Source organism: Panthera uncia (genome assembly GCF_023721935.1).
Source record: "Panthera uncia isolate 11264 chromosome C1 unlocalized genomic scaffold, Puncia_PCG_1.0 HiC_scaffold_3, whole genome shotgun sequence".
NCBI lineage: Eukaryota > Metazoa > Chordata > Mammalia > Carnivora > Felidae > Panthera > Panthera uncia.
Genome location: NW_026057584.1, coordinates 61,067,085 through 61,079,875, shown reverse-complemented (window position 1 = coordinate 61,079,875; position 12,791 = coordinate 61,067,085). Strand labels below are relative to the sequence as shown.

The 12,791-nt window shown below is 35.3% G+C and overlaps 1 protein-coding gene across 8 annotated transcripts in view; it reads right to left on the bottom strand.

Annotated features, from left to right (window-relative positions):
• The window catches only part of TLK1 (tousled like kinase 1), a 194,716-nt gene that overhangs the window by 72,156 nt on the left and 109,769 nt on the right, over window positions 1–12,791 (bottom strand). For 7 of the 8 annotated variants that reach the window (XM_049616037.1, XM_049616029.1, XM_049616030.1 and 4 more), the window contains one exon: window positions 10,512–10,583. In XM_049616037.1, the coding sequence (XP_049471994.1) occupies window positions 10,512–10,583 (72 nt within the window). Of the gene's footprint in view, window positions 1–9,395; window positions 9,416–10,511; window positions 10,584–12,791 lie in introns of those variants that run through there. The other variant, XM_049616038.1, reaches the window with a different exon arrangement.

The following is a 12,791-nucleotide window of genomic DNA, read 5'->3' as shown; positions in this document are numbered from 1 at the left end:
GGCGTTTAACTGATTGAGTCACCCAGGCGCCCCAAAATGTGTGCTCTCTATAGGTAACTTAATCTGTGCCAGCTCATAACATTTTTAAAAGCCTGAAGATTTTTACTTTGCTCACAAATATACAGTACCTACAACCTCATTAGCACCTAAAAGAACTATAATACTAAAGCAATCTTACTGTCAATTTTTTAAAAACTACCTTAGCTCGCCATTCTCACAGTCTGACTTTTTAAGATCCTATCATCTGGACCCATTTTAATTTGCATTCACATATGTTTAAAGGAGCATACCAAGTCTTCAATATTGATGAAATGCAATTTTATCTCCCATTTTCTTACAATTTACACAGCATAACTATTTCTTGGCATTTTCCCTTCTCTGGCTTTCCTTTTAAAGGCTTTATTTGTTGAATAATATAGACTAAAAATTAAAATAAAGTTGGACTTTCTCCCCTATTCATATGATCTTGTAAGTTTTCAAATCATACAATCAGAATAAAACAGCCATACAGAGCAAATGCCGTGGGAGGAAAAAGCAAATTTTCAAGATAAGTTATTCTGGAAATGTTGGCATTTTGAGAGTGCTTACAATAGTAAAATTTAGAGCAGTGATTTCACAACTTTTCTCCCGGTGTGACACTCATGATGGAGTAACATACTCCTGTATAATAGCCCTACAGACATTTCCTTGAACGTGAATCCCTAGATCCTTAAACAATTTCTTTGGGATAGACACTTTTACGTGTAAGTTTTGTGACACAGAATATGCACACTAATAATTTTAAACATATTGCCAAAGTGCATTTTCAGAGGCAATGCCAATCTACACTTTCAATAACACTGTGAGAATGCCCACCAATCATTAAATATCTGTCTACCCGATATGTTAAAAAAAAAAAAAAAAAAAGGTGGTATTCCATTGTTGTTCTCTATAGCAATACTACATTTATAACCCAAAAAAGTGAGTTTGTTGTAGAAAGAAATCATTCTATCATTCAACCATTAGCCCTGATTTTCAATGTTACTATACATCATAACCACTTAATGCTTTTATTTAAGCTCATGCTCAAGTCCCCATTCCAAATTTAACCATCTCTGGAGAGAGACCAAAGGAATCCTCACTTTTAAAGAGCTCCGAAAGTGATGCCGATGTATCCAGGATTAGCAATAATCTATGTATATAATAATAAGACCTGCATATTCCATACTGGAAATTGTCTAAAATTAAGAAATTATTCTTAATATATTCTTCTATTAAAAATTAAAGACCAAAATTGTGACATATAGCTATAGCAGAAAACTCATTAGGATATAAGTCCAATGGGTTGTCATGGTTACTCACTTATTTTAGAAAATGAGAATTAATCATAATACTGTGTGCTGCTGACATAAAAATACATCTAATATTTTTAAAACTCTACTATAGTATAACACACTGAAACCGAATTTCTCAGTAATGTCAGCTTGTGCTGACTGCCCTTAAAATCCAGACTAAAAGCAGTATTTATCAGATAAAAACATTTGTGAAATGCTTTTAGTCCAGGCATACCTTGGACTGGCAAATCTGATGTTATTATAAATCATTTTAAATCTAAATATTGCCAAAAAAGAATACCTTTTTTTTTCTTCAAAAGACTAGCTAGGATCATTTATCTAACTCATGAGTTATACATTATCTTATTTATACAGAGAGAGGGTACACACAGTGGTTGAGAGTATCACTTTGAAATAAAACAGATACTTAGGTACTAGAATGTTGACTGTTAACTTACTATCTGTGGGCAAATTAATTAACCTCTCTGGACTTCTGTTTTCTTACTTAGGAGACGCGAAACTTACAGAGTTGTAATCTAGCTCCACAGGTAACATGCTAAAACTATTCTCTCTCCTTCATTAATAGGGTGGTACTCAACGAGAGGATTTCTGGCAATACCTGGAGATATTTTTGGTTGCCACAAGGGAGGGCAGTTGTGGAAGAGGAGAGAGGGGCTACGGAGATCTAGTATGTTAGGCAGAGATGCTGATGAACAACCTGCATTGCACAAGACAACCCTACCCCTAGCCCAGGAATTCTCCACCCCCAAATGTCAATAAAGTTAAGAGACGAATGTGTAAGAACCACCTGTAGTTGTTGACACAAAAGCTACCCGTATAGTACGGTACAACTAGAGTGGTGTTAAGTTTATTCATTCAAAAAATATTCACTGAGCATATGTTATGGTCAAGCACTAGGCCAGGTTCCACTTTAAAGTATGTCTTCAGTCTTAGAATGACTTGGCATTTTTCTCTTCCAATCTTATTTGCATCAATCAGCTTAGAACTTTCTTGTCCAAAGAACAACCAATCACTGACGTTAAATGCACTTGTACAAAGGGAAACATTTAACAGCTAGCTGTTTATTTGCTTCCAAAATAAAAGGGTTACAGAATCATTATTTCAAGATTTCATGATTTATAAGAAACTGAAAGATTATCTAGACAGAGTATATAAGAATTTCCAAGCAGGGAGCCTGAATACTTTTCCTCTGAAAAAGCTTCTCAGATGATTTCGACACATACAGTCCTCTAACTTTATGGAAAAAGAGGCACAGTGACAGTACCAAACCCACATTTGATTTCAACTTTTCCTTCCAGGAGACTAAGGACATATATATTCAACTGGATAGATCCACTTCCTTTGTTGTGAACCCTGTCATATAACATATTTTAGGGTCAAACACTAACTTTTAGCTGAATATAGCTCCTATAAAAGCATGTCCTTTAATGGATAGTAGTATAAATATAGTTTTCTTTTTAAATAAAAGTAAATTTTACAAAGAAATTCCATGAATTTCACAGGAACTTTAAATCTTATAATTTAGAAGTATGATTATCAGTCTTATAAGGGAAAGAAAAAAAACAAACTTACTCTTCTGAGAAAATGTCTTTATTAGTGTTATAAAATACACCAGTTTGCATGCACACAGAGTACTCTCCCCTTCAAGATGACATTGTTATTATACATATTACATACTATATATAGCAACACTGTTATATACAGTGGTTTTGGTTTGGCCCTCCTAACATAGTAAGAAGTAATGACAAAATATTACTAGCACAAAGACAAAAAAAGACAGAGGAACCCAATCAAGTAGAACACCACAAAAATTATTTATCAGACTAAAACATTTTAGAAAATAATGTAGGCAGCAGGATACAAAGAATATTTCTTAAAATTGATGAAGGTACTAAACTAGGTGCCTAACAATCTTGAGGAGCTAACAGATTTAAACAGAATAAAGTGAAAAACAAGGTAATTCACCAAAGGGAGGAATGGGCATGAAAATATAACTTTCAGTGATACTTAACTACACACAACTAAATTCATTTTTCAAGTTTTCTTCTTTCTTACTAGGTGTTCACACTAAGACATTAAAAAATTCTCTGGGTTATAAAAATATATATATAGACAAGTAAAACTTTAATGATTTTTTTTTTACTCAATCTAAAACCCAAAATTTAAGGCCAGTATTTGCAGCAACATGGATGGAAATGGAAGGTATTATGCTAAGTGAAATAAGTCAGAGAAAGACAGATACCATATGTTTTCGCTCATAGGTGGATTTTGAGAAACTTAACAGAAGACCATGGGGGAGGGAAAGGGGAAAAAAAAGTTACAGAGAGGGAGGGAGGCAAACCATAAGAGACTCTTGGATACTGAGAACAAACTGAGGGTTGATGGGGGATAGGGGAGAGGGGAAAGTGGGTGATGGGCACTGAGGAGGGCACTTGTTGGGATGAGCACTGGGTGTTGTATGGACACTAATTTGTCAGTAAATTATATTAAAATAATAAAATAAAATTTAAGGCCAATATTATCTATATTTTCAAAGATAATCATAATTTCCAATCAACCTAGGATACCTAAGCATTCACTGCAGAAACATTTAAGCCAAACACTATTAAGAGGGCAAAAAAGAAATATGAAAAGTAGAGATGGGTATGAATAAAAAAAAGTAAAAACAGGAAATACTCTTACCACTCTCCTAATCTAGCCAGTAAACTAATATAAGAAGATAACCCATTTAAATAATTCATACATATGTATAAGTTACACATGGAATTTTTAAATACCGTCTTCAACAAAGGAGATTTTACATTAAAAATAACCTATTAAAGAACTCAATACACAATATCCCTAGCTCTAGAAATGGAAATAATACCCTGCTAAAGCCAGGTTCAAGTTAGCTTTAGGTCTAATTCCCTAGTGTCAACTTCTATTTCCTCCAAAATATGAAAATAAGAAACCACACATAATGTGGTCCTTTGAAAATTCTTTTTAAAAAAGAAGAAAACAAGCCATTAATGTTTTAAAGTATCTTTAATGCTATCACTTCAACTCGAATGAGAAAAAAATCTCATTTAAGTTTCAAGACTTCTACAAACTTAATTCAAATGACAAAGCTAATCAGAACTTTCATAAAATGACCTTCATTAATCAACATTAGAGGTAAATTAAGACAATCAAGGCACCATATCATATTTACCTTTCATTACAATCCTAAAAACGCATGTAAGTTTAAATGTCTAGATGCAACAGCTGTCCTGGCTTCCCTATATCTATAACTTAAAATCCTTAATCCTAAATAACTCAGAAATCAAATTCAGTTGGACCAAAAATAAACATTAATTCAATGCCAGCGGACAGAGAGTTAAAGGATTAACCTTCCTCAAGGCGGGGGGGGGGGGGGGGGGGATTTCGGTTCTAGAAAAGAGAAATAATTTATTTTAAAATGATTAACTTTGATTCAGGTTATATAGAAGTACTATAAAAGATGAATATTAAAGATTAAATTGAGGCAAAAATAAAGCAATCTGACATGTGTGTTTGCTTTACCAACATTATTATGTAACATGTTGAATGTAAGCACACAGGTATAAACAGACTTACAGCGTGCTTGTCCAATATTATTAAAGACGACATAATTCAATTATATTTATATTCAGTCACAAATATTTCAACCTTAGTAAGAAATAAAGTAAGGCAGAGAAATATAAAATATATTCTAGGACATCCAAGAGGACAGGGAGGGAGAAGAATTATGTTATTAGTATTCATTATAAATTCCAAATGAACTATACAATACATAATTTATCTTAGGATCTGGGGTAAGGCTGGGTGGGGACAGCAACTGCAAAGAATTTATAGAAAGTAGCAAAGGTCTTTGTGCGTAGAGAAGGGTCCTTCAAGAAGAACTGCAAACAGGTGAATAAAGGCAGATTTTAAAACTTAGAAAACACTGATAACCAAAGAATATGGGCTCCATTCTCTTATCCTCATAAAATAATCTGGACTCTCATCCAGCAGACAACGCACGTATATACTGTTTCTAACTCCTTGAGGCATTCTAAAACATTTAAAATAAGATGAACGGCCATCTCCCTCCATTCCCTACAAACTCCTTTTCTGGTCCGTCCCATAAAATTTTTATCATTCTCACACCCACAACCCATTCATGATTCTCTCCTTCAGCTGATAACCTCTATTTCACTGTGAAGTATGAGAAAGGTCGTTTGGTTGGAAGTTTGCCCATCAGGGGAAAGGATGTACCCAGTCAACTCTATCTACAATGAACCCAATCAACCCAGGGTCTGGATCTTGGCATTTCATACCACCTCAAAAAAAAGTTTAAGTTTGATTCTATTTTCTCTCTTTACAGCACTTTTCTTGTCCCACTGTCACAGCTCTGCTATGAGCCCTTCCCTAGCACATAATATGTCAAGCCTGTTAAGACTCTAGATACCATCTCCCTTCCTTTATCATCAAGATTCTGCCAAGAGTAGTCAATATTTGCTGTCACTATTTCCTCACTATCCAATGTCTCCTTAACAGACTATAATCTGGCATCTTGTTACCATTAGTCTACTAAAACTAAGCCTAAGTGACAATTCTTAGTCACTTTTTACAGTCATTATCCTAACTGACTTCTGTGACATTTAATTCTCCTTATTATTCTTCTCCTCCACTTTCTCCGCTTTTTCTTCCCACTGTCTGTCTACTTGCTTACCAGACTACTATTCTTTCTCTAGCATACCTATCTCACCTGCTAACATTTCCTAGCATTACAAACACTATCAAGATGAGTTCAGCTACAGAAGCAGTTTTTAAACTTTTGGGTCTCAGGACTCCTCCACGAACTATTAAAAGTGTTGAGGACCCCAAGAGCTTTTATGTATGTGGGCTATAATTATCAATATTTACTATTCTAGAAGTTAAAACTAAAAAAGTTTTGAGACACCAGAATATACAAGTCATCAGAGTGATGATGTCATCATGTGTCATTACACACTAGAAATTTTCACACTGTAAATTCATGAGAAAATGAAAGTTAAAAAGCCAAACATGTCTTAGCATTATTGTAAAAAAGGCAAATAATGTTTTAGCATTACTATACAAATTGTTCTGACCTTCAGAACACTCTGAAAGAGTCTCAGAGACACCCCCTTCCCCATCCCCCACCCAGGAATCTTTTAACACTCAAGGATTTAACACCCACACCAAAAATTCCTCTAAGTCTTCATCTCTAACCTGACCTCTTTTCCTGAGCTCCAGATAGCTCCTACCACCTAACTGAAGTACCATCTTCATTTGGTCAGTTCACAGATATTCAAACTCACTGTTGTCCAGAATTTAATTCATTACCTTCTAGGCCAAATCTATGTATCTTCCTTCTGTGTTATCTATCTTCATCAAAGGCACTAACATTCACCTAGAGCCAGATAACTTTAAACAACCCTAGGTTCTTCCCTTTCCTTCTTTACCCTCATTCAGTCATCAAACCCTACTGATTCTGCTTTTATAATCTAGTAGAATGTGAGAGCTTGTTAGAAATGCAAACCCCCACTCCAGACCTAAAGGCATAAGGAACTGTTGGTAATTAATTCACTTGCACACTAAAATTTGAGAAGCATAAGCCTGGATGGTGATAATATCCAATAACCAAAGTTAGAAAATCTGAAGGAGAAGGCAGAACCCAAAAGGTAAACTTGAAAACACTTTAATTAGCACCCTGCCCACTTTTTTCCCTCCTACTATTAAACTGTGGAGGTGAGCAGTTTCGTAAAGGTGGCAGTATTCCTTAACTAAATGATCTTCCCAACTTAGGTTTCTCCTCTCTCCCAACTCTATTCTCTGTACTGCCACCCGGGGGAGCCTTCCTCATCTCTACTTTGCGTTTTGTTTCTCCTGCTTAAATGGCTCGCCATTATCTAGACCAAAGTCCAAATTCCTTAGTACAAAGAACGAGGGCTTTCAAACCCTGATTCCTACCAATCTTTCACCATCCTTGCATATCCTACCTACACCAGAAGTCTGCAAACTAGGTGAATCACACAGGCAGATTATGTTTTTTAAGCTTCTTGGGTGATCTAAAGTGCAGTTGGGGTTGAGAACCACTACACCATGTCTTGAACAAAACTATTTGCCATGCTTCCAGGCAAAAGCAAAAAGCGTATCATAGTCTCTCTGCCTGCCTTCTCATACTTTGCCCTTGTGTTCTGGGATGAATTCATAGCCTTTCTAACAACTCAATCACCATCTCTTCTTTAAAGGAAGACTTCTCTTTTCTCCCCTCTTCTTCCCTGCAGGCAGATGGAATTGGGGGGTTCTTGCTCTTTGCTCCCATACCACCTTGTACTTCTATCATAGCATAATCTACACTGTTTATGAAGCAGTCTGTTCTACTAGACAATGATCTCATGTGAACACAGGGATTGTATCGTATTCATCTTTTATATTCTCTGTGCTTGGACACAGAGGCTAGAAGATAACAGATATGTAATAAATGCTTACTGAAAACACAGCAAATTTTTGGAGCCTATCAAACAGACCTAGAATGATGTAAAAAAAAAAAAAAATGAAGGAAAAACAAGACCAATCTACTTCCTATCTACTAGGCAATTTCATTAACAAAGGGAAAAATCTCTGTTCTAAATTCTACATTTAGTAACAAAAAGCAAATCTATGTATGAAGTAATTCACATCTGAGCTGAAATGAAAAATTTCAGTTGAAGTAGATTCAAATCAGCCTAACAGTGAGTATCAGATGCTTTCGGTTTTAACAGTACAAGGATGGAAAACAGAAGGGTTCTGGGTGTCTGAAAAGAGTACTGGGTAGGAGGAAAGAGCCCAACTGAAGAAACAAAAGCTCAGGATATATATTAATATGCATAAATAAAATGTGGAAATAAGTAACAGGAAGAAGGGCTAAAAGAATTGAGGATGCGGTAGGGTAGAGGTGGGTGGCAGAGAACTATTTTTTTTTTTTTTCAAATAAACTTCTAGTACTGATTGTTCATAAAAACAAAAACTATTATTTAAGAAAACGTAATGGATCAAGGGATGGATTACCAAAAAAATAAAATGACACCAGAAGACAATGAAATACTACATAAACTTTACTACGAGGTGTATCAGGGAAAAAAAAGCAGTACTCCACCCTACAACTGTTTACTCCCAACAACTTCATTTAAAGACCTACAAATACCTGTATTTTGAAGCGTGTAAAATTTCATCCCAAGGAAATTCATTAATTAAAGTATCTTAATATAGAAATAAAACTTGGAAACCATTTTCCAGATAAGTAGCTTCCTAAGTGATAAGACAAAAAAAAATTCCTTCTTCAAATCTTAAGGAAAAAGTGTAAGCTGTAGACCTTTCCAATACTGTGCCACTTGACTTAATGATTAATTTTTAAAAATTCCAGACACAGAACACAGAACAAAAGCTCCAAAATTTTAAGATTTTCTATTCCTTCCCCAAATGTCAAATTTTCTATACACATTAAGCTAAGTATATGCAATGGTTAGCCAAATTGTACTTCACTGTAAATTACACTATGGTCTTAAAAGAAAAAATTTTAACTACAAATACAGCCAAAAGCGACTCTTAGAGTTCTTTAAAGGGAAGTGGTACTTTCTTATAGACTCATTCTTTTGAAAGAATTGAAATACTCTATGGCTTATATTGGGGGCATGGGTACCTATAAAGGACATGGAAACATATAACTACTTTAGGTGATCTAATTACTAAGTTTTGTTATTAAAAAAACTCTCAAAAGTATCAGATTTGGTGAAGAGAAAAGGGAAATATTTCAAACTATTTTATTACCCTTCATAATGTAACAGCCTATGAAAGAAAAGACATGTGAAATTACTAAATGGACCAAAATCTGGAAATATCAAGAAATGTTCCAAAGTCCAGGAGATATAAAGTGAAAACATTCTTGATGTAGCTTCTGAAAAGCTGTACTCTGACTAAATCTAAACCTACACTTTGTAAGGACTTAATGTAAATGTGCTAATTTGAGAACAAACTAAACTGCAATAATCTGGTGCTACAGGGGCTACTAACGCTTACCTCAAGGGAACCTACTGCAGATAAAGTCCCGTCACTTGCACAGTCCTTTCAGCTGCCTGCCAGTTGTCTCTGTGGAAGGGAAAGCCTGATGAGTGAAAACCCTATGCCACACTCCTCTGGAGTGTCAGGGTGCCTGCATAGAACTGCACAAAACTGTCTACCTAGAGAGTCCTGTTTCAGTAACACAGGACTTAAAAAGATGCCACCTTTGACATTCTCTTTCAATGAACACCAAAACCAAATGGCTAAGAGTTACTAAATGCTAATGACCTACTGATATTATCAAAGAGATATATCTACACTAGCCCAAGTAGGAAAAAGACTAAAATGGATCAAAGAGAAATAAGTTAACATTGAAAGGAAAACACAAACACACATACACACACACACACGCATGCATTGAAAAGTAACACAATGCTATGATCTGAGCAGAAGTTGTATCCACAAAAAGTGATGTTGTTGCATCAGCAAGTGAATGCTAAAACCCAAAGAACTTCCTATCTACATATATCAAAAAAGATGCTATTAAGTACATCATGCCCATTGTTAACTATACCATGGATCCAAATGCCTACTTATAAAATCCCACGTATTTTCTTAGTGGGGTCAGTAAGTGGATGGGAGGGGAGAGGATTTTCCAGGTAGTTTTAAATATGAAAAGTGAAAAACAGCAGCATGAAATTCCGCAAGAAATTTCCAAAAGAGAAAAAATATGTGTATCTACATCTCAGTACACAAACCCTTACTCAGAACCAAACTAAGAGGGGAGTATAACAAAAAACAGTGGAAAACTGTAGTACATAGTTCAAAAACCACTTTCATCTACTAGAATTATAAATGGCCAGTAACTGTCTTCCATTAAGAACACTTATAATGCTAATGTGTAAGTTCAGCTACATAACCAAAGAAACTATATTTTCTTACTAATGCCAAATAGTCTTCAGTCTGAATACTGTGCCTCATAAGGCAGAACAAAAATGCTCCCATCAGAAACTTTAGCATTAATGATTATTAGCACAAGGATGGGGGGGGTGGGGGGGTGGGGAACTATTAAAAGAAAAAAGGTGATTCCAGCTTTTACTTTAATAGCACCATATTTAAAATGAAGTTACTTACCTCAGATTCTTTGTCACTTAAAGATCCCAAGCTTCCAAAACTGTGATTAGAACTTTCATTATTTGTTGAGGCCTGTTAAAGATTTTTAAAAAGGTAAAAATTAGGAAAAATTTTAAATGAAACATACTACAAAAGGTAAGCTATCTTCATAAGTGAAAATAAAGTATGATTCCTTTAAGCAAGGAAGTTAAATGAAGTAAAAATGAGAAATATCAACTTCTTAACACTATAAACATCTTGGAAAGTTTTATCAAGTCAATAAAGATCTGTATTTCAGGAACTGACTTGTTTTAGCTGAGTTTTTAGAATACCAAATTCAAGAACAAAGGAACTGGGCTATTACTAGGATAACAAGATCCCTAAAATTAGTACCCAACATATAAAAAATTATGCTTCCTTAAAAAAAAAAAAAAAAGTATTATTTGTGCTCCTTAATTCCCTTCACAATCTCATCAAATTCCATTATATACCATCCACACCCCTTTGCCTTTTTTTATATAAAACAAACCAGGCAATCCCTGGGGTTTTGTTTGTTTTGGTTTAGTCTTTTAAGAGAATTTCTTCCCATCTTTACCATTTTAATTGCTTCACCCAAGAGTTTTTACATTTCCTTTAGTAATACTTTTTTAAGTTTATTTATTTATTTTGAGAGAGTAGGGGAGGGGCAGGGAGAGAGGGAGAGAGAATCCTAAGCAGACTCCATGCTGTCAGCACACAGACCAGTAAGGCTTGATCCCACAAACCATGACCTGATCGTGACCTGAGCCGAAGTCGGACGTTTAACCAACTGAGCCACGCAGGCACCCCTCCTTTATAATGTATTTTTAAAATTTTTTAAATGTTTATTTTTGAGAGAGAGAGAGAGCGAGCAGGGAAGGGGCACAGAGAGAGACACAGAATCCAAAACAGGCTCCAGGCTTGGAGTTGTCAGCACAGAGCCCAACTCGGGGCTCGAATTCACAAACTGCAAGATCATGACCTGAGCTGAAGTCAGATGCTCAACCGACTGAGCCACACTGGCGCCCCTCCATTATAAGATTTTTAAACAGTGACGGGATGACATTTGCTGTGTTTCCAATATGTTTCTATGATGCTCATTATTTTGTAGACTTTTTTGGACCATCAGCTTTAGATCAGTGTCTTCCAGGAGTGTTCAGATCAGAGGATGACAGACTATGGCATATTTATCAAAGATGATGCATGAATAACCTATAACCTACGTGTACAGGCAGGCCAGTTGATATCCCTGTTTTTCTCCAATTTGTTAAGAGTAGGAGCTAATCCTACTGTTAAAAGGTTGGAAGTTGGCCTACAATTACTCTTAGGCTAACTTCTAAACTGATGACTCTTGAGTCACTATTTGGAAGAAGGTATAATTAGAGCAAGATTATTAAACACCATAAACAGCCATTAAGAAGTGATAAATTAGATTCAGAAACAATGGAGGCTGTACCATGTTTTTGAATATCCCCAAATCCTCAGATAAAAATATAAACCCAAACCCACAGACAACATTTACAACAAAACTGGCTGACAAGGAATCTCCATGAATTCCCCCAAAAGAGAAGGTAGGGACAAATCACCAATAACCACAGGAAATGCATCATAGGAGAGGAAGCAAAAGGAAACAATGACAGATCTGAGAAAAGAGACTCTGAAAACAGCAATTTAAGTACAATGGCTGTCATTGGAAGGGTTTCTGTCCTTTACAACAGAGATTAAGTATGGGAGGACCATGGTGAAGTGTGAAGAAGTTGGAGCAATCTAGCCTCTAGCTATGAACTCTTAACACATCCCTCATAAGGGTATCACAAGGAGGATAAACTACTGGGTGCAGAATCAAAATTGAGCACAAGAGGTACAATGAAGATAAAGGAAAGAGAATATTCAGATAAAAGTGAGGAAGGGAGCAAAGCCTAGAAATTTCAGAAAGCAGATGCCACACTTTTGAAGAGTGCCCAAAAACAATAGCAGAGAGAGCTCTGTAAGAAAAGCCATTCTAAACCACAAAAATGTAAACAACAGAAAATGATGTAGGTCAATCCCATGAAGTTATCATAAGAAAAAGAAGAAAAAGAAAAAGGAAACATGGGATAACATCCTGATAATAAAACCATACCAGGAATACATATCCACAAAAGAGTATGAAAACTATAACCTACTATTTCAAAATGAGCTAAAAAAAATTACAAAAATGACTCAAGACAAGAAAGAACATAAAGCTGGTTTCAAAAAACTGAGATTTAAGGTTAACAGAACTCAGGAAAATATCAGAAATAA